This window comes from Lissotriton helveticus, chromosome 6 (genome assembly GCF_964261635.1).
Source record: "Lissotriton helveticus chromosome 6, aLisHel1.1, whole genome shotgun sequence".
Lineage (NCBI taxonomy): Eukaryota > Metazoa > Chordata > Amphibia > Caudata > Salamandridae > Lissotriton > Lissotriton helveticus.
This window is the reverse complement of record NC_136067.1, coordinates 2,051,238,827-2,051,258,757: the sequence shown is the minus strand read 5'-3', so window position 1 is coordinate 2,051,258,757 and position 19,931 is coordinate 2,051,238,827. Positions and strand designations below refer to the sequence as shown.

At 50.1% G+C, this 19,931-nt stretch overlaps 1 protein-coding gene across 4 annotated transcripts in view; it reads right to left on the bottom strand.

Moving 5' to 3' along the window:
* The window catches only part of SNX17 (sorting nexin 17), a 225,263-nt gene that overhangs the window by 116,623 nt on the left and 88,709 nt on the right, over positions 1-19,931 (bottom strand). The window contains exons 1-3 of one of the 4 annotated variants that reach the window (XM_078650103.1): positions 13,422-13,570; positions 9,355-9,429; positions 8,756-8,873 (exon numbers count right to left, since the gene is read on the bottom strand). In XM_078650103.1, the coding sequence (XP_078506229.1) occupies positions 8,756-8,873; positions 9,355-9,429; positions 13,422-13,547 (319 nt within the window). In that variant the 5' untranslated portion in view covers positions 13,548-13,570. Of the gene's footprint in view, positions 1-8,755; positions 8,874-9,354; positions 9,430-12,776; positions 12,882-13,383; positions 13,571-19,931 lie in introns of those variants that run through there. The other 3 variants (XM_078650104.1, XM_078650106.1, XM_078650105.1) reach the window with 3 other exon arrangements.

Genomic DNA, 19,931 nt, shown 5'->3' with positions numbered 1-19,931 from the left:
CAAGTATATGGGTGGCACTGATACACAGTTCCACTATGTCAATTCCGGGGAGGAATGAGGCCAACACAAAGCCGCATGAAGCTACCTAGTGGCACGCAGGAGCACTGCTGTGAAAGCATTCAGATCCAGTCTGCTGGATGGGGAAAACTTTAAAGGTGAAGAATCAGCAGTTCAATCAATCAATCAATCAATCAGAGTACTTGTAGAGCGCGCTACTTACCCGTGAGGGTCTCAAGGCGCTGAGGGGGGGGTCCTGCTACTGCTCGAAGAGCCAGGTCTTGAGGAGTCTTCTGAAGGCGAGTAGGTTTTGGGTCTGCCGTATGTGGGTAGGGAGGGTGTTCTAGGTCTTGGCGGCGAGGTAGGAGAAGGATCTGCCGCCGGAGGTCGTTCGTTGGATGCGGGGGACAGCGTGAGGGCGAGGCTGGCGGAGTGGAGCTGGCAGGTGGGGGTGTAGAAGCTGAGTCTGCTGTTCAGGTAGGCAGGTCTGGCGTTGTGGAGTGCTGTGTGTGCGTGGGTGAAGAGCTTGAAGGTGATCCTCTTGTCGAGGGGGAGCCAGTGTAGGTCTCTCAGGTGGGGTTGATGTGGCTGCGGCGGGGGACGTTGACGATCAGTCGGGCAGAGGCGTTTTGGATGCGTTGTAGTCGTTGTAGGTGTTTGGCTGGGATTCCTGGGTAGAGTGCGTTGCCGTAGTCCAGTCTGCTGCTGACGAGGGCCTGTGTCACCGTTCTTCTCGTTTCGGTCGGGTCCACTTGTAGATCCTGCGGGGCATGCGGCGGATGTTGTAGCAGGAGGAGGAGATGGCGTTGACCTGCTTAGACATGGTGAGGGAGGAGTCATGGATGAATCCTAGGTTGCGTGCATGGTTGGTGGGTGTTGGTGCTGTTCCCAGTGTGGTCCACAAGGAGTGGTCCCTGGCTGAGGGGGTGGGTCAAGGATGAGTACCTCCGTCTTGTCCGAGTTCAGCTTCAGACGGCTGCTCCCCATCCAGTCGGCGACGGCCTTCATTCCCTCGTGGAAGTTGGTTTTGGCGGTGTGTGGGTCTTTGGTGAGGGAGAGGATGAGCTGGGTGTCGCCGGCGTAGGAGATGATGTTGAGGTCGTGATGGCGGGCCACTTGTGCGAGGGGGGCCAAGTAGATGTTGAACAGCGGCGGGCTGAGCCCTGGGGGACGCCGCAGATGATGTCGATGGCTTCGGATCGGAAGGGTGGGAGGCGGACGCTCTGGGTTCTGCCGGAGAGGAAGGACGTGGTCCAGTCAAGGGCCTTCTCTTGGATTCCGGTTTCTAGGAGGCGTGTCTTTGGAGTGCGATGGCAGACCGTGTCGAAGGCGGCCGACAGGTCCATTAGGATGAGGGCTGATGTTTTGCCATTGTCTATTTGGCGCCTGTGGCTGCGATGAGGGCTGTCTCGGTGCTGTGGTTTCGTCTGAATCCGGACTGGGATGGATCCAAGATGTTGTCTTCCAAGTGGCGGGTCAATTGTCTGTTGACGATTTTCTCGATGACCTTTGCCGGGAACGGGAGCAGGGAGATGGGCCGGACGTTCTTGAGGTCCTTGGGGTCCGCCTTGGGCTTCTTGAGGAGGGCGTTGATTTCGGCGTGCTTCCAGCTTTCCGGTAATGTCACTGTTTCGAAGGAGATGTTGATGACCTTCCGTAGTTGAGGTGCGATGGCTGCGTCTGCTTTGTTGAATACGTGGTGTGGGCATGGGTCTGACGGAGTTCCTGAGTGGATGGAGTTCAAAACCTTGCGTGTCTCGTCGTCGTTGACGTTGGACCAGGAGGTCAGGCGGATGGTGCTGATGGTGTTCACAGGGGAGGTGGAGTCTGGCGTAGTCTGGGCGGTCATGGTGTTGAAGCGGTCGTGGATGTCAGCGATCTTGCGGAGGAAGAAAATGGCTAGTGAGTCGCACAGTTCTTGTGAGGGCGGGATGTCATTGGCGTTGGCGCTGGGGTTGGGGAGTTCCTTTACAATGCTGAAGATCTCTTTGCTGTCGTGTGCGTTGTTATCCAAGCGGTCTTTGAAGTAGGATCTCTTGGCTAATCTGATGAGGTTGTGATGTCTGCGGTTGGGGTCCTTGTGGGCTGCGTGTTTGTCCGGTGTGCGTTCGTGGAGTCATATTTTGTACAGTTTACGGCATGCGCGTTTGGAGGTCTGGAGTTAGTCGTGAACCAGGTGGCTCTCTTGATGGCGTGGTTGTTGGAGGGTTTCTTGAGCGGGGCGAGGGTGTTGGCGCAGTCGCCGATCCACTGTCTGAGGTTGCGGGCTGCGGCGTCTGGGTTGGTGGGGTCGGTGGGTGTGTTCTGGGCGAGGGTGGTGATCAGCCGGTCTTCGGTGACTTTGCTCCAGCAGCGGCGAGGCAGCTGTTGGGTGCGGTGATGCGTGGTTGGTTTCTTGAAGGTGAATTGGATGCAGCGGTCGTCGGTCCAGTGGAGTTCGGTGGTGTTGTCGAAGGCGACGTGGGTGCCTGTGGAGAAGATGGGGTCCAGTGTGTGGCCGGCGGCGTGGGTGGGTGCGGCGACGAGTTGTCTGAGGCCGAGGTTGGCGGAGTTGGCGTTGTCGTTGTTCTCGAGGTGGAAGTTCAGGTCCCCGAGCAGGATGTAGTCCGTGGAGGCGAGTGCGTGGGTGCTGGGGAGGTCGGCGATAGAGTCGCTAAACTGGGCCCGGGGGGTCTGTAGATGAGTGTTCCTCTGAGGGTGGTGTTGGGGTCGGTGTGGATCCGGAAGTGCAGGTGTGGCGACCTTGAGGATGGATTTGTGGACGATGTCTATTCCTCCTCTGGTTCCGTTGGCGCGATCCCTGCAGGTGACCTTGTAGCCGTCCGGGATGGCTATGGCGATGTCAGGTGCCGAGGAGTCGTTCCACCAGATCTCGGTCAGGAAGGCCACGTCTGGGGCGGAGGTGTTGAGCAGTTCTCAGAGCTCGACGGCGTGTTTGCGAGCGGAGCGGGTGTTGAGGAGTATGCAGCGGAGGTGGTTGGGTCCAGTCCTTGGAGGTTTGGTGGTTCGGTCGCAGGTGAAGCTGCAGGTGTGGCAGGAGAAGGGTCCGTTGGTCGGTTTCGGGGTGGCCTGGAAGCAGGTGTTGTTTTCCGTCCGTGGGGTCTGGTGTTGTGGCGTTCACGGGGTCCAGGGGTTCTGGCGCTGGGCGCGGTCCAAGCGTGGACGGGTGCAGACAGGCTTGCCTTAGGCGCGCCAGTGGCGCGGCCACGCAGCTGCCGCCATTTAAAGGGGATCTGGGAGGGAGGAGCAGCTGGGAGGCAGGGGTTAGGGAATGGGCGCGGGGGGATAGGGCCGCAGGGGCAGCAGCGGCGGGAACAGCGGGCAGTGGGCGGGGAAGGACAAAAGTCGAGGAAAAAAACGGCGCCCAGGAATGGGCAGCGGAACCAAGGGTGCAGGGCACAAGCGCTGGAGGAGCTGCAGTGGGGGGGCAGGGGGTGAGGGGGGGGCGACCTACCTGTTAAGGTCAAGGGTCGTTAGAAGAACTTATCAGAACAAATAATTAATAGGAAGAGAAATGTCAACCACCATGGTGAAAGGGCAAAGCAACATGGTGGATTCAATGCATAATGAACATATGAAGTCTCCTTGGTACCACCTGCTTGAAAGGATGCATGGAGGAAAAGCTGGGACCCTAATGAAGCTATTCGGGATGACTGAAAAGTGCTCGAGTAATGTTGAAGGTATTGAAAACATCTTCAAAGGTCATTTTTGTTTAGGCGAAATTGTGAGAGCAAGGTAAGAAGGGAATGGTTTGTTTTCAGGATTGATGGAGGTTTAAGAGAGTGGGCAGATAGTCTTTTAAACTGTCTGAATTAAATGTATGTAATAAAGATAAGATGGTAAACGTACATGACTTGAAATATGTTGCTATTAAAATTCCACGAGAGGCTCCGGTTTATGCTTCTTTTAACTGCATTTGTTTATTCCATTTCATAGTTACTACCATTCGCAATCTCTATGCATCTAGTCCCATTTTAGAATCTTTGTAATTATGAAACAGCTGACTTCTACAGCACGGATACCCTTGGGTCATGTTTGTGCTTTAGAAAACTCTTTAAATACATTCAACTCACAGGAGAGTTGTAAGGCAGACGGGTTGGTGAATGTCAACAAGAGAGATGGAGTCACTTATCCAAATAGGAGGATGACGTTCTTACCTCATGTGTGTTCCTGGTTTACTCTGGCCTTTTTGTCCCAAGTGTTCACTGAAGTGAGGTTGTTAATGTGCAATTTGATGAACAGCATTAATGTTGTGCCATTGTTTTATCTATCACATGTAACTAATTGTTGCACTAATTAAGTGAGGTTATGCTTATACACTCCGCATAATCCATTATTCTTTCTCTTTTAAAATATTAAAGGAATAGGATGTGTGGTGTTATAGCCTTTGCCAAGGTATTTTAAGAATGAGTCAGCCTGCTTTCTCTTCAGAGCGGCTGCTGGCAGTTGCCCCTGTGAGTTAAAACATATGCTCCGAATCTGAATAAAGTTCATATAAAGCTATTCTTTAATGTATGAATTCTCCAGTCGCTCAGCAAAAGCAGTGATTCCCGCCACTTTCCCTTTTTCAATAACAATCAACTTATGGAGCGCAGGTAAAACGGATACTGCGTTGCATATACACTTTAATGCTCCCTGCGGAATACCCCAAGAGTACACTTTACTGCAAATAGTTTCATGTAAATTATATAGTTGTGTAGGAAGGGGGAGTCTCTAGTTGGCGCAGTGCAGCACTGGCGACAAGCAGGGACTCTCTCTTCCCCGTCAGGGCTGAGGGTTACCTTCAAGACAACCTCTGCTTACCCTCTAGGTAGTAGTGTGGCTTAAGCAGTCTTAGGCTAATCTCTGGGGCACATAGGGTTAAACATTTGCAATATTACACCATCACCACCAACCCACCACACAATGAAACCAAACTGTATTTTGTAAAAATATATACTCTTTATATAAATTTCAAGCAGGCTTGTAAATACAGTCTTGGTTACTTTCTTGAATGCAGGTTCCAGTTTACTTGTAGCAAAACAAAGTCACAGTGTCCTAAACAAAATGCGATGTCTTCTTATTCCCCAAATATGATATTGTTGGGGGCTTCCCTGTTCAACGTTCTCAGAAAGGCGGGATGTCTGCTGAGGCCTTGGTGCGCCTCTGGTAATCAAAACGGGCCCGACCGGCCCGGCTCACGCTCCTGGCGGGAGCGGCGGCAGGTCGGTTCGCGTCCGCCTCTCAGTGCGAGCCGCACGGCTGTGCGCGGCTGGCGGGGGAGAGAGCGGGGGCCCTGGGAGCGCTCCACACGCAGCTCCGAGGGCTGCGCTGGCCAGAGGGGCGGTGCGAGCGGGGCAGGTCAAATGCTCGTACCGCGGGGCAAACAGTACCTTAAGGAAACTTGAACCATTGTCGAGGCAGCAGGGTCCCAGGTCGGCTCGGTGATCCTCGTCGCGGTGTCTTCCTCCCTGGGCTGGAGCGAGCGGCGGCTCGGCTCGGAGGTTGGCGTAGCAACGCGGGCCGGGTCACCAGGACGGAGTGCCTCGGGGATTCTGACAGAAGGTGGCACACTCAGTGGGCGGCGATCCTCGGCGCAGGCCTCTATTAATCCAGGCGACGTTCAGGCACCCCACGCAATAGCTGTTTCACGGACAGCGGCGGCGCGTTCAGGGGCACCAGAAACGAAGGGGGTGCAAGCAGGCACCGGGCGCCACCTCTCTTCACGTTGCGAGCTGCGGCTCGGGGCCAGTCACGGTGCTCGGATCAGCTGGGCTGGTCGTCACGATGTTTCTGGGCCAGGCAGGCGGCAGTCACTTTGTTTAGAGGGAGGGCAGCTCCCAGAGCGTTGTTGAAGAGCGCGAAGGTCACAGCGCGCTCCGCTTTCTCCTGGAGAGGCTCGCAAAAGGAAACCAGCGTCCCACAGTGGTTCTTCTGTCAGGGGGTAGCGCCCACTGTTCCTGGGGCGCTGGTCAGGGGGCAAGTTCACAGGCAAGCCCTTGGAGATCTTTCAGCAGAGTTTGGCTAAAAGTTTCAATAAAGCAAAAGTCTCTTGCAGTCTTTTCTTTCCTCTCCTTTGGCAGCAAGGCACCAGACACAGGCCAGAGACAGCACTCCTCCTTGTCCTTCCAGGTCCTTCTCTTCGGGCAGAGTATCTTCTGTAGCGCAAACAGGATCTAATTTACAAGGAGCAGGGCTCCTTCTTTTATACCCAGTTTCTTTTGTTCTAGCAAGCCAGGGGGGCCTCTGCATAACTGCTCCAGTCTCTGAGCACTTGTTGTGGGTACTTCTGGCTTCTGCATTCAGTGTGAGGGCAGGCACATCAGCCGCTCCCCAGGGGGCCGGAGCCGGCATTGTGAAGACAGGGGCAGCTTGAGCACTTTGTTGACAAGCTTCGGTCCTTCCTGGGCCAGGTGCAGGCTGAGTCATCAGTCGCTCCCCAGGAGGGCGGAGCCAGCATTGTGGAGGCAGGGGCACATCCTGATGCATCATTCAGGGGAAACTCCCACCACCCACTAAGGTGTCATCCTGCTAATCACTACCTGTCAACTCCCAGCCCTGTCACTCACACACACCAGACAGTCAGATCCACATCCAAGCAGAGGCGGGCTGAAATGGTTAGGCCAGCAAATGCTAACTTTCTAAAAGTAGCATTTGCAAACCCAGGATATTAAAATAAACTTTACTAAAAGAAGTATTTTATTATTCTGAGTTCAGGCATACTAAACATGAATTTCTACCATGTTCCCTGAGCCTGCTGGGATTATAGAGTGTAATAATTCCAGCAGCCCATCTGGCCTAGAAGGGAACTGGTAGCCTTACAATAGTGAAAAACGAATTTGGCAGTAATTCACTATTAGAACATGCCACACACATCAGGGCATGTTCTACCTTACACTTACAATGCACCCTGCCCTCAGGCCTACCATAGGGGTGACTAATATGAAGTTAAGGGAAGGTTTAGGGGCTGGCAAGTGTGTGCACTTGCCCAGCCAGCATGACAGTACCAGACTGCACGCAGGATCTGCAATGGCAGACCCTAGACACATTTTAAGGCTGCTTCTGTGGGTGGCGCAACCAGCGCTGCAGGCCCACTAGCAGTATTGGCATTCACAAGCCCTGGCACTCCTGGTGCACTTTACTAGGGACTAACAGTAAATCCAATGAACCAATCATGGACATCAATCACATGTACACTTTACAGTAGGGAGCACTTGCACTGCGGCACGGGTTGGCCGTGGCGCAGTGCCCTGAGTAGCAGACACCAGCAAAACATTTGAGGCACCACAGCAAAAAGTGGAAGGGAAACTCCTGCCAAGGTGCCAGGTCTAACAAGTTGGATATAAATACAGAGCGTGTTATAAACATTACATGTAGCCCGAAGCATTAGAACCACCTGGAGCATCCTCTCCTGGCTTCTCTCTTCCTCTCTGCCTCTCAAACCTTTCTGTGCACACTGATTGTGAAGGGGACTTTGGTCGCCTAACCTTCCTGGATACACAGTACACCGGCGCATTCAGGGTTTAGCCAAGGCTTCACAATAAATACAGATGTAGGAATAGGAAAAGGACACCTCAAAGCCTGGCTCATCCTATCCAACTCTCCACTGGATTCCTTCTAAAGATGATCCCAATGTAACGTATTCACAACAATATTCATGCTACATCAACAATATGACATATCTGAAAACTTACAAGTTCTTTGAGGTCTGTTAGGAAATAGTTACTAACCACTCTTTGGACCATATATGGGTTCTGGAATGGGTATATTCTGCCACTCCACAGTATGTAATAGTACATGTCTTGGGAACACTTAACTATTTCAATTGAGAAAGGCTGTTGGGAGTAGGGCAGGAGTAAAGAAACATTCATAACCGCTGCTTGATCTCTGTAATGATTTCTCTGCAGGATTTCTGTTGTTGAACTCTCACGCTCTTCGATTCAACCACAAATCCAGACCTATCAAAATCATTCTGTGGCTCTAGGTCATGCCTGAAACCGCAGTATGCGGTACAAAAGTGGGTGGTGATGGACGGAGCTTCTGAACCAATCAAACACTCACACCCAGTCATCAGATCTGGGTTAAATCCATCACCGTTCTTTAACCCACTCTGCCACCCCAGTTCAGACATGGCCATATGCAAATCAGTCTGACCCTGTGCCTCATGGGAACAGTCCAGCCCGAACTGCCAAGCCATGCCTTCCCTGGACCGGAAACAAGCTTCCTAGGACTGGTTTCTGGCACAGGGTCAGACTGATTTGCATATGGCCATGTCTGAACTGGGGTGGCAGAGTGGGCTAAAGAACGGTGATGGATTAAACCCAGATCTGTTGACTGGGTGTGAGTGTTTGATTGGTTCAGATGCTCCGTCCATCACCACCCCCTTTTGTACCGCTTAAACCGCAGTATCTGCAGCACAATGTTACCCCAAAGTCAACTTCGGCAATAATGTCAACACACAAATCCTACATAACAAAATCATCAACATGGCACCTTGAATATTTCTGCAAAAGTCATGTTCAGCTAAGTCTTACATTGGGTTAATTTTCTTCTCTTACTCCAATCCTACCAGGTTGGGTAACAATGGTGGGATTGGTCAATTCTGTACAAGTGCCCATTATGAAGGAACTCAGTAAATGTTGAGGTTACTGCAGTACCTACTTTGGTGTTTATTTAGATAGAGCGAGCTAATCGAGTCTGGACAGCGTGCAAAACCCAACAATTCCCACACTTGCTTAAAGGTTTCAAAAGCACCAACCACAAAACAAAACACACTCACCCGCCTGCATGTACTTCTCCAGCTGCTCTCTCCTCTGTTCCACCTCAGCAGGAGTAAGTGTAAAGATCTTCTTGGGAGGGAACGCTGGCACCACATTGTGGCCATACTCTTTTCTTAACTATGAAAATCAAAGTAGAAGCAAGTTAACAGGGGAGAAGAATTCTCAAAGTCAAAACCATCTAAGCTTTCACTAAATAAAGAAACAATAATCGCACACACTAACCTTGCACCAAAAACTAAAGGTATTCTATGGAGTCACAACATCAATGTACCACCACATCACACAAACCCCTAGGATCAGAGACCTCAGGCAAGTCACAAACAGAAGAACAAAGCACATGAGCCTAGGAGAGGACACGAGGTGATGGCAAACCAAACATGTTTTGGTAGGTCAGGGACAGACGAATCCAAGGACATGAAGGTGGAAAATACAGAGGCGGCAAGGGTCACCACAAAGGTCAAGGCTCCGAGGCAGGATAGAGCAGTCAGAGGATAGAAAGAAGACGCACTTCAAAGACCAGCTCATGAAGCAAGGTTTAAAGACCCAGAGAAAGGAAAGGGGACCAAGATGCATATTGGGGCCTCGTGATAAACTTTACCTGCTCGTGAAGACCCAGAAGCTGGCTGTATCGGACCCGGCAGTGCAAGACACCGTTCACGTGGATGTTATAAGCCTAAGCAAGAGAAAGAATAAGGTTAACAAACTCACCCAATAACCTAATTACCAACAATCTATGCTCAAGCAACAGTGTATATTCAAAGGCTCTCATGCCAAAAAAACAAGGTTGCTGACCCAGTAACTAATGCATTACAGTGCCGAAGCGCACGTCTTGCATCAGTTTAGAAAGCTCCATTGAACAGGACTTGCTTTGGTGCCTGTCAGTTTGACAGATCCAACCTGTACATTCTTAGGGGCTATGTTAAAAAAAAGTAGAGTGGGAGGAGTCATGCAGGTCTGCCTGCGCAATGTCAAAATGTGGAACTTTTGCTGTTCCTATTTTAACATTCTTACACCAGGTACAATATGTTTAGTGAGGATGAACAGGTAGATCTTTTACGTTGCATAAATGATTATCTACTCAAGATAGTATAAATGTCTATTTTTATCTCGCTATCAGGTGAACACCGTGTTCTTCATTAGAGTTATTTTATTATTGACAAAAATAATTAAAAGATAAGCAACAAAAAATAATCTGCATCACCTAAGTCAATCTAACGCTCAGAAGGCGGTGAAGCTTGCCGCATCAAGATAAAGGTATTTTTAGGTTGAGCCTAGGTTGCAACCGACTTATTGTCCGCTTCCCAAGATCTTACAGTGGGCTTAAAGGCCATCCATTGCTTACCACTGGTTAGCTGTTTTGTCACTCATTTGCTTGCTTCTTATTTAATAGCCTGCCTTGCCCTCTCTCCCCCGCGGTGTTGCTCTCTCCTACATCTATTCTTTTATCCTCCCTGCCCTGGCGTCTCTTTTGCTTAAGCACCCTCAGTGCATGTGTTTTCCAGCTGGATCTCTCCGTGCTTCTCTCCCTCCTGCCACCCTGTGTTGCACTCTAACCCCTGTGTCCTTCTCTCCCCCTCCTGCACTGTGCTGCTCTCTCCTGATGCTTCTTCCACCCCCACTTCCTCTCTCTCATCTGGGTGCTTCTGTGGTGTTAGTCCCTCGTGCTTCATCTCACTGTCCTCCGCGTGGTGGTTTTCACCTTCATCCTCACTCGCTCGCTCCTTCATTGAGACCCGCAATTTCCCCATAACTCCCCCAAACATCATTGTTTTTTTCCCCCCAAATGGTGCTTTAGGGCAACAAAATCATTCGCTTTTTTTGTCATTTACAGCGCAAGTGGCCTCCACCTTCTTGGTTCCATAAATAAAATGAAGCAAAAGGTGCCCACATGCTTCTCACAAATGCACACCTCGGTGGAATGATGGTACAGCAATTTTTTTTTAACTTTTTATTTTGACAGTGCTGCACAGCATCCTGATGCTGTGATGCACCACCAGACAACTGGCAAAGTCAATGGATACAAAAGGCAAGTCCTATTGGCTTTGACAACGCTGGTTTTCTTTTTAACAGACTAGATTTTTTGTTTGTGCACAATCGGTTGTGAATTAAACCCAAATACCACACATACACCATTTAAAGCATTTGTCAAAGGCGGAACCTTGACAAACTTCCTCAGGCAGCACACCGCTGCATGGTCCTATGAACTGGTCTTCATATCTGCTGCCACACTCCTCAACTGTCACAGCTATCGTGATATGACCAAGCCCTAGCTTTAGAAGTCCAATGTTTACAGTTTAGCGCCTAGCAAGTGTGCATTAAACTGCATATGCAAAAAGAGTGCCCACTGGAATGCATCAAGGCTCAGAAGCCGATAATCAGAGCTGGGTGAACTAATTTGCATCATGCAAATCGAAGCAGGCAGTGTTTGAACGGAGCCAAGCTCGTGGGTCTGGAATCCGGTCGCACTCCATAGAGTTATGGACATAGATTTACCACCTCCCTCACTCACAGCACCTGTCCCCTGAGCTCTGTAAGGATGCAGGCCCTCCAACCACACCTGGTCACATGACTTTATGCTGCCTCCTCCACAGGGCTCATGTGCAGACCCTCTTTACCACGCTCCTGGCACCAAAACTTTCTAGAATGCCAACCCTACCAGCACCAGGAGCCACAGTAGCAGCCCCTGCTCGGGTTTGGTGAACCGGTCTCTTTGAGCCACTGTGGTACTTGACCTGCTGCTCTTTGGCTGTGTAGGACAGTCAATGAGGAGTAGAAGAGATCTCACCAGTATGGTACTGAAGGTGGGCAAACATCATCTGAAATTAGTCAACAGTTGGACCACAGGGAGAGGCGGTATGCCCTGACTCGGGGTGGCGGTGCTAATTTGACTGTGGCTGTATTCGGTTAACGCATATTGCACAATGGGACGCAGATTGGCCTTGTAGTCTCTTTTACATGCCAGGAGCGGCTTTTCATAAGCAGGAATTACAGCAATGCAATGTGTACAGTGGTGTTCCTTATGATCCTGCTTAGGGGGCAGCTTTGATTAAAGTGCAGAGTGCTGGGAAGAGGAAGGTATGATGGATCTGAAGATCACGTTGAACCAACACATCACATGGACACACGCGACCTTCCTTCCCACTCAGCAACATATCCAAGCCCGCCTTGCAAGACCCTCATACTGCTACAGCCTGAGCAGTTACTGGTCTGTGTTCAGGCAATCCCATTTACTTACTGCCTTTATCACTTCTTGTGGGAGTGTGTAGGATTGTAGGCCTGCCCATGAAGAGTAGGCCAATTGCGACGTGGTGTTCGTTTTTCCCTAGATTTGCATCAGTTGGCAGACAATGGGTCAATGCAACCTGCAGGTTAAACCCTGTGGGCGGATAATACGTTGTAGGGTTGTCTTTGAAGGGTATTGCAGTGGGGGTGCAGGTCAGTAGATCTGCCGTCAAACCTGTGTCAAAGTCTGTGGGCTTGGAATTTCGGTGCACCTCATGCTGGACTTGGGATTGCTAGACTTTCCTAGGTGCTAGTGGAGTGTGGAGCCAAAAATGGGTGTATGGGGCCAGATGAATTTACACTGATTCCAATGTAAGGCTGCTGGCAGGTCCGCGCCCCGGCCCAAGATCTGTTTTGAACACAAGACAGGTGCTCAAAAGTCCCTGAAAAGTTATGCACAGGTTCATGACTTCAGCACAAGCAGGGTGCTATGACCAAGTGAAAATTGAAACATCTCTAAAGTTGCAATATTTTTCCTGCAAGACATTCATAACTACTGGCATTCGAGGCTACTGGATAATCACAGCAAAATTCATTCCACGTGCACAGAGTCAATAGTTTCTTTATTTAAAATTAAGACTAAACTCTGTCCTTGCAGCTTTTAGCTGCACAGGTGGATGCTGGAAGTGGGTGCTAATCAAACACAGACCAACATTTCTGCACACTCGGAGTTTAACTCCAGGTAGCTTAAAAGGATACAGAGTTCATTGTGTCAGCACAGAAAAGCGTTCTACTAACCGTCCCTGTCTGGATGTATATCATGGTTGGGATGAAAGGCCTGCGCTTAGGAAGAAAGGCCTTAGCTGCTGATGCTCTGAGACCACAGACATGCCAGTGCCATTCTCGCGGGGGCTCCTCTAACTGGGTGGGTGTTGGCCCATGTTCATAGGGTAGCCAGACCAGTCTGCGCCAACCACAGCATTGCCATAACTACTGCTGGTCTCCCCTCCAACACCTACTCCAGGACTGCGAGTGTGGCACAGCTGGGGGGACGGTAGCACTACACCCATCAGTGCTCCTGTCCAAGTTACGCCTCTGTTGTTACAGGTGGATAAACTTGAAATTACATGGCAGAGTTCACTGGATTCCTGTGTAATCTGTACCTAGGATGCCCATTACATTTAGGACAGAATCATCCTGAAATGCTCCTGAGAAGGCCAGTAACGTTTCTGAAACGTGGCCAGGAGATGTAGGCTGAGATGGGAGGTGGTTTTAAAATCTGGATCAAAACTTTAGAGGGTTGGGGGTTTAGGGAAGGGGCCCCTTTCGAGAAAGCCTCCTTTTAACTGCTCTCGCCTTGAGAGACGACCGCAGAAAAAACAAACAACTTGAACTAAACTCATACACAGCTGAATCCACTTGTAGGTTGGTGATGGCACTCACTGCACACCAAGCTGGAAGCCCTTTTACACCCGGCTGTGGAAGTGACTTTAGGAAGTGACCCCATGGACAGGGCGCGAGCCCCCCGCCGCGGAAGGTTCTGTGGAAGGGCGATAAATTAACTGCCATAAGCCGCGGAAGGATCCTACGAAATGCTAGTAATTCGGCCGCCACAAACCGCGGAAGGTTTTTAGGAAGGGTAGTAATTCGACTGCCACAAGCCGCGGATGGTTTCTAGAAATGGGGGTGTAATTCGGCACCACACGCCGCGGAAGGTTCTTAGGAAGGGTGGTATTTCGACTGTTCGTGGCTCTTTACAAGCTGGAGGTTGCACTCCAACCCCCACCCCGGGGTGATGCCAGGCACGGCTGTCTGTCTGAAGAGACAGCGGCCGTGAGAGTGGAGCGCGCGGATTCCGAGGATCTGTGGTGTGAACCCCTGTGCGCGAGAGCAGAGGCCGCTGCGGGGCCGCAGGGCTCCTCCGCCAATGAAAACACGGGGCACGCGCCAAGGCTCACGGGAAGTGTCAACGCTGTAACAAGGCAGGCACGCGCTACCGTGGAGGGAACACAGAGTACAAGCCGCTTACAGGCCGGGCCCGGCACGTGCAGCACGTGCCTCAACACTGGGGGCGGGGGGGGGGGGGGGAGATATTTAAGTATTACCATTACAAAATATGCCGCATAATCCCAGTGGCCCTGGTTTTAGGTGTCTGCAGGAAAGGGACACTTGTTCCCCAGTGGCATGTTCAGCAGACCTGATGAACAATATATAGAGCAGTGCAGGTGAACAACAAGCATTTACAATGCAATGGTTTTGCCTTTGTTAAAGTTCGAGCTATTGGCATTGCTCTTGACACTCTGAAGCTCCACTCTGAAGCTCCACTCTGCACTCTGAAGCTCCACTCTGCACTCTGAAGCTCCACTCTGAAGCTCCACTCTGAAGCTCCACTCTGAAGCTCCACTCTGAAGCTTCCACCATCATGGTATCATTAACCAGTGGACCGGAAGCATGCATGGCTCCTGCCCCTGGCAGAGCCGTGGCACCCCGTCTTTGCCTTAGCTCACCTCCAAAAAACAACCCCAACACACTTTGGATGCAACTGTCCAATCAATATCCACTGCCTTAATGCCAATCGCCAAGGAGGCCCGGCCCTGGGAGACAACCCCTTATGAAACCTCTTGCCTTACTCTCCTCTCCTCCTGAAGGCCAGGGCAATAGAAACAGAGGGGTAAACCAACCGTCTCCACCTACGGTGGCCCCATGTGTTCAGCTACCATCCTAGCAGGTGAGCAACACTAGGATGCTGTACACTCTGTCGCCCTGCGTGTGACGTTGCCAGCTGCATCTATACCGGTCTTTAAATGATACGCTGCACCTTCCCCACAATAAAAAATATACACACATATATAGTTTGACAAGCATACGGGGCCTTCAAAGGGGACGTGCAGTGAAGGGAAGAAAGTAAACAGTTTTGTTTACCTTCTCCTGCATCAGTGACAATCACCACAAATAGACATTCTAAAATATTGCTGTTTGATGACGTCTGCTTGGGTTTTTGCGGCATATTGTGACAACACTGATTGTACTGACCCATATAAAAGCCAACAAATCTCTTTAATACCTTGATATACAGGGTTGGCTACCTGTCTTAGGGACTACCACTGCATTATGCTCGCAGGAAGTAGGTGGGGAAATGAGGCATGAGAAATGTGTATGGTAGGCAATGAAGAAAACCCCATCTACAAATGCACAGTCCTTTTCCTTTGTTCCAGTGGTTGGACATTGTTCGTTGTACCCCCCGCACTGACTCTTGACAAACTGTTTCTTGTTCGCCCCGCGCACAATTCCCAAGGGTCTCACTGTTGGATTCTGGGAAATGAAGTCCCTCTACACAACGGGACTCAACGCAAGTGTGGAAATTGGCTGAAAGGGGGAGGAGCGTACCTGCTCCAACAAGGTACATGGGGGTTGAACTCACCACTATGCTGTGAATGCACAGTTGGGACGCTTTGGGCGCTGAGGAAGGCAGTGGTCTGCCGAAATGCATTCGCCAGTTTTTTCATTAAAGTTGCTTCCAACTGTATCCTCCTGGGTCTCTGCCTCGTTCCTTTGGAGGGAGTTTTGTGTTCATATATATATGTGTGTGTGTGTGTGTGTGTGTGTATACGTGTGTGTGTGTGTACGTGTGTGTGTGTGTGTGTGTGTGTGTACGTGTGTGTGTGTACGTGTGTGTGTGTGTGTGTGTGTGTGTACGTGTGTGTGTGTGTGTGTGTGTGTGTGTGTGTACGTGTGTGTGTGTACGTGTGTGTGTGTACGTGTGTGTGTGTACGTGTGTGTATATGTGGATTCTGTATGGCGAGAACCTAACCAAAAGGCAGCACAGCTCTGTACAGTGTCAAAGGCAAGCAGTCACTATTCCAAAATGACAGCCTTTTTGGCAACCCGAGATCAGCATCTGACAACAGATCACTCCCATGTCCTTCCACAAAACGGATGCCAATGGAAAAACTCTGAGAACATGTGATCCACAACATTTGGAACAGTTTGAACCGGATTTGTAGACAACAAAAAAAGATTGTTCTAAGCTCAAAAGGAAACTCAAGAATGTCCTATGCCAGGCCTTCTCTGGACTCACTCCTGGACCTTCTGACCCCTGGATTTGTGTCAGCTGAGCCGAACTTCCCTACCAACTCTGGGACAATCTCAGTCGATGTCAACAAAGAGGCTACTTATATCCGCCACTTACAACAGGAGCTTCAAGGCAGTCTTCCAGAAACTGAGCTTATGTGCTTTTCTCAAAGGGGGGGCTTTGAGGGTATCGGGTGTGTTTCTGCAACGCTAAATCTGATCCACTCCTTAAAAAGAGCAGCAATGGCGATTCTGCCAGAAACCTCTGGCCACCATGGGGACATCAAAACACAATGCAGTTTCGTGATGCATGCACTGCACAAGCAGTAGACAACAGTTTACACCTGCTGTTTGTAGACACCCCAGGGGGCTGGACAGAATAGCATGCGAGGCCCGCCCTGTAGACTGCACTCTGTAGCAATCTCTAATGCAAGATTACTGATGGAACAGTTTGTGCCTCAGTTATACGGACAGTGATTTTCAAGACCAGCTTATCCAGCACAAAGCACCACGCAACAAACTGGTGCCGCCTCACAGCTCTGCTCTTTATAACACAGACACATCACGTTAGACAAAGCAGGTCTCACTTTCAATCAGCTGTTTTTTCGCCAACATCTGGGAATGGCCTCCAGAGTCGTTAACCAAAGTTTGTATTGCCTGCAGCGTCGAAAATGGTCTAGAAAGATGGTTTTAGAAAAAGGCACATCGCCACTGAGTGGCTGTCAGAACCTGGTGAGCCTGGTAGAACATGGTGGGGTCAATGCGGTTCCCAGTAAACCAAAGTCACAACTGGTCCTAACCGGTACTGCCTTGGCTGCACAAGTAGAGGGGTGGAATAATCTGCAGGAATTCAATATGGACGCCTGCGCTCATGCATTCCAAGTATTTTTGCTAAAACAAAGGTGTACTTGCTGCATGGCTTCACAGAGGTGTCCGGAATACCCTATGTGGTACCAAATTTGGGGCACTTGAATTTTTTGGAACTCACAATTGGCTCATTACAAGCTACAACCATTAAAATTCGCCACACAGCCCCGAAAACGCGAGCCTCCTATTCGCCTACGTGAACACACAATCACTGAAATTAAAATGTAAAACTGCCGGCCCTCTCTATCCTAGAACACCCGTATGCTACCAAAAAAGTGCCGTTATACTAGTAATATACGTGCATCACCTCTTCTGAAAAGTGCTGGTACTCTCAAATTATAGAAGTGCCTGCCTGTCCATCGTAAGCAATGTGTGTTACTAACACTGCCGCTGCAGGGTGTAAATACTACACATGGTTTTTCCCTGTAGGGTGTCAGAAGATAAGTCTGTTGTACTATCCCGTGTACAAGTTACTGCTGGTGCTGTCTTACAAGAAACCCTGCTGCTGCCCCTGTGAAAGCTTGAACTGTAGATGTGTGCTAGTCTGCACTTGTACAGCGCTCTCGACGCAGCAGCAAGAGAAACATCTGGAGAGAGGAAGCCAGCTCCCAACAAGCAAACAGCACTTAACCCGGGACATAGGGCAGCAACGAGCCAGGTCACTGCCCTCTGTCCTTGGGACAGACAGAGAGCCGCCTGCACTTGGAAAGCCCTTCCAACCTACTGGGAACAAGAGCGAGTGGTCTTAGGTTACGAATGTTCCTAGGTCTGACAAAGAACGTATAATGCAAGCCTTTGCCTACTTGAGACACGATGCTCTATTAGAGACGGGCCCATGTGGAACAGCAGGGCTGAAAGAGGCACGCCAAGCGCGTGAGCTTACCCCATGGTCCTGCCTTCGGAAGCAGCCGGACCAGCTTGCAGCTCTGCCCAACTTTCTTTTCCTGAAGTCTCGAAGAGCCGCTGCGAGCGAAGTGAAAGCGAGTCACTTCCTGAAACAGCACGCCCGCCTCCGCGAGCTCCGAAGGGGTGGCCTCTGCCTGTCGTGACATCAAGGCAGACAGGGCGCACCTCGCCGCTGCCGAGGCTGCCTCATGGTGGGAGGCCGTCTTAAAGGAACATTGTCATTTCCACCGAGGTCAGTATCTGCAGGAACACACTGATGCTTCAGTATGAAGAAAGAAACCTTTGTTTAATTTCCCACACCAGGAAACAAGCGGGAGGGGGAGCAAGGGAGGTGCCGGCAATGCCGGAACAGAATCGGGGGCGTTCCCGGCGTCGCGTGACGTCGGCAAAAGCCAAAGAATGTCGGGAACGCCCCCGTGTCTGGTCCGGCATTGACGGACAGGCCCCTCGTCCAATGGCAAGGCTCCATTTACGGAGCCAGCCAATGAATGAGGAGGGCCGACCCAAAGCACACTACAATTCTCATCAGGTTTTCGCCTGCGCGAAAAAGATGCGCAGAGCGCATCTTTTTGGCGAGGCAAAACCTAAAAAGAGCTTATCCAGTTCTTTGTATTTCTTTCTTTCTGGTTACTCGTGGATGGCGTTTGCTTGGAGGCAGAGGTGACCGACCGCGTGGAGACTATCCCACTGGGGATCGAAGGCATTTATCCATTTTGATCTTTGTATTACTCGATTATCATTTGAACTGACTCGATACTGTGTTTGTTTGAAGATAGACTTCGGGCAATTGAATTTGTTTGGCCCAGATTTTAATATGACATTTACGGAAGACCATTAAGTCTGCCCGTTTAATTTAAAGAGCCCTGGAGAAGTTCTCTTGGCTACTCGCCGAATTGAACGAAACGCGTTGGCTGCCCCTTTGTTGTGTAATCGTGTAAAATTGTGATAATAGAGGACTGAAAGAAATATAAAAGAACTAAATAAGCTCTTTTTGTTCACGTGCACTGCTCTATATGTTTAAAAAAAATTGGACTCTGTAATCAGTGGCACCAAAAGGCAACAGGTGCTGAGAAGTGTGCACAAACCCTCTAATAGGACTGGAGCACAGTGAGGAGATGCGAGTTGCTTAAGTCCGTTGCCTAAAGCTCTCGGTGGATTTATGATATTTTCAATAGGTGGTGTCCCAGTTCTTTACTATAGCTCCTCCTTTGATATTAATTCACGAGCTGGGACTAGGATGGGCAAAAAAGAAACGCTCTGGATCAAAGTTGTCTAACAAACTTTAAGAACTGACTTGCTCATAAGCACAGACTGCATTGGATATGTATGGGGATGGAGAAGATGGCCGCTCTAGGACAGTGGCAATAGTCCTACGCCGCAAAGCAAGCCAGGGAAGCTTCACTATGGATCCACCCTGACAAGAAGACCAGCATGGAAGAAGCCCAAAAGTGCGGATCCTCAGGGTTGCAAAGCCACGGAAAAAGCATTGCTGGCTTTATACCCCACATTGTTCCAATGGCCTGGAAAGAAGAGAGTCAAGAGCTTCCAAGCAGAATATACCTGGTGTGAAAGAGATCCCCCTGCCTGACCTACGCTCAAAGGACACTGGACCAGGCCACAATGGAAGCCATGTTACAGGCAGCCCTGGCCACGTGAACTGAAAGAGTGGGGGTGGGAGAAGATTGGGCACATCTAGACACGTCTTGCTGATAACCCTCGGCGGGGAGTTGACAATATCAGAAGTTGTCCAGTCTTGGGTGTGGATTGCTCACGCCCGCTCCAGAAATCAACAAAAACAGCTGGCATGAAGCTGGTGTGTAAGAAATCCATCCCTAAGCGTGGAGCGGGCAAGCCATTTTAGGAAAAACTACTGTTATTCCCCTCTGCACATCACGATCAAAAATAGCTTGTTGGGAGGAATCCATGCCCCGAGAGCAGAATGTTGTTGTTTATCGCATGAATTAACAAAACAGAGTATGTTCTCAATGAACAGATCAATGCTTGTGTATTCAACCAAAAACACTGACAAAAATACACGTTCTTTAATAGATTTATTTTAGCATCTTTACAAAAGACGTTTATAACAATTAAGGAACTTAACAGGTAGAA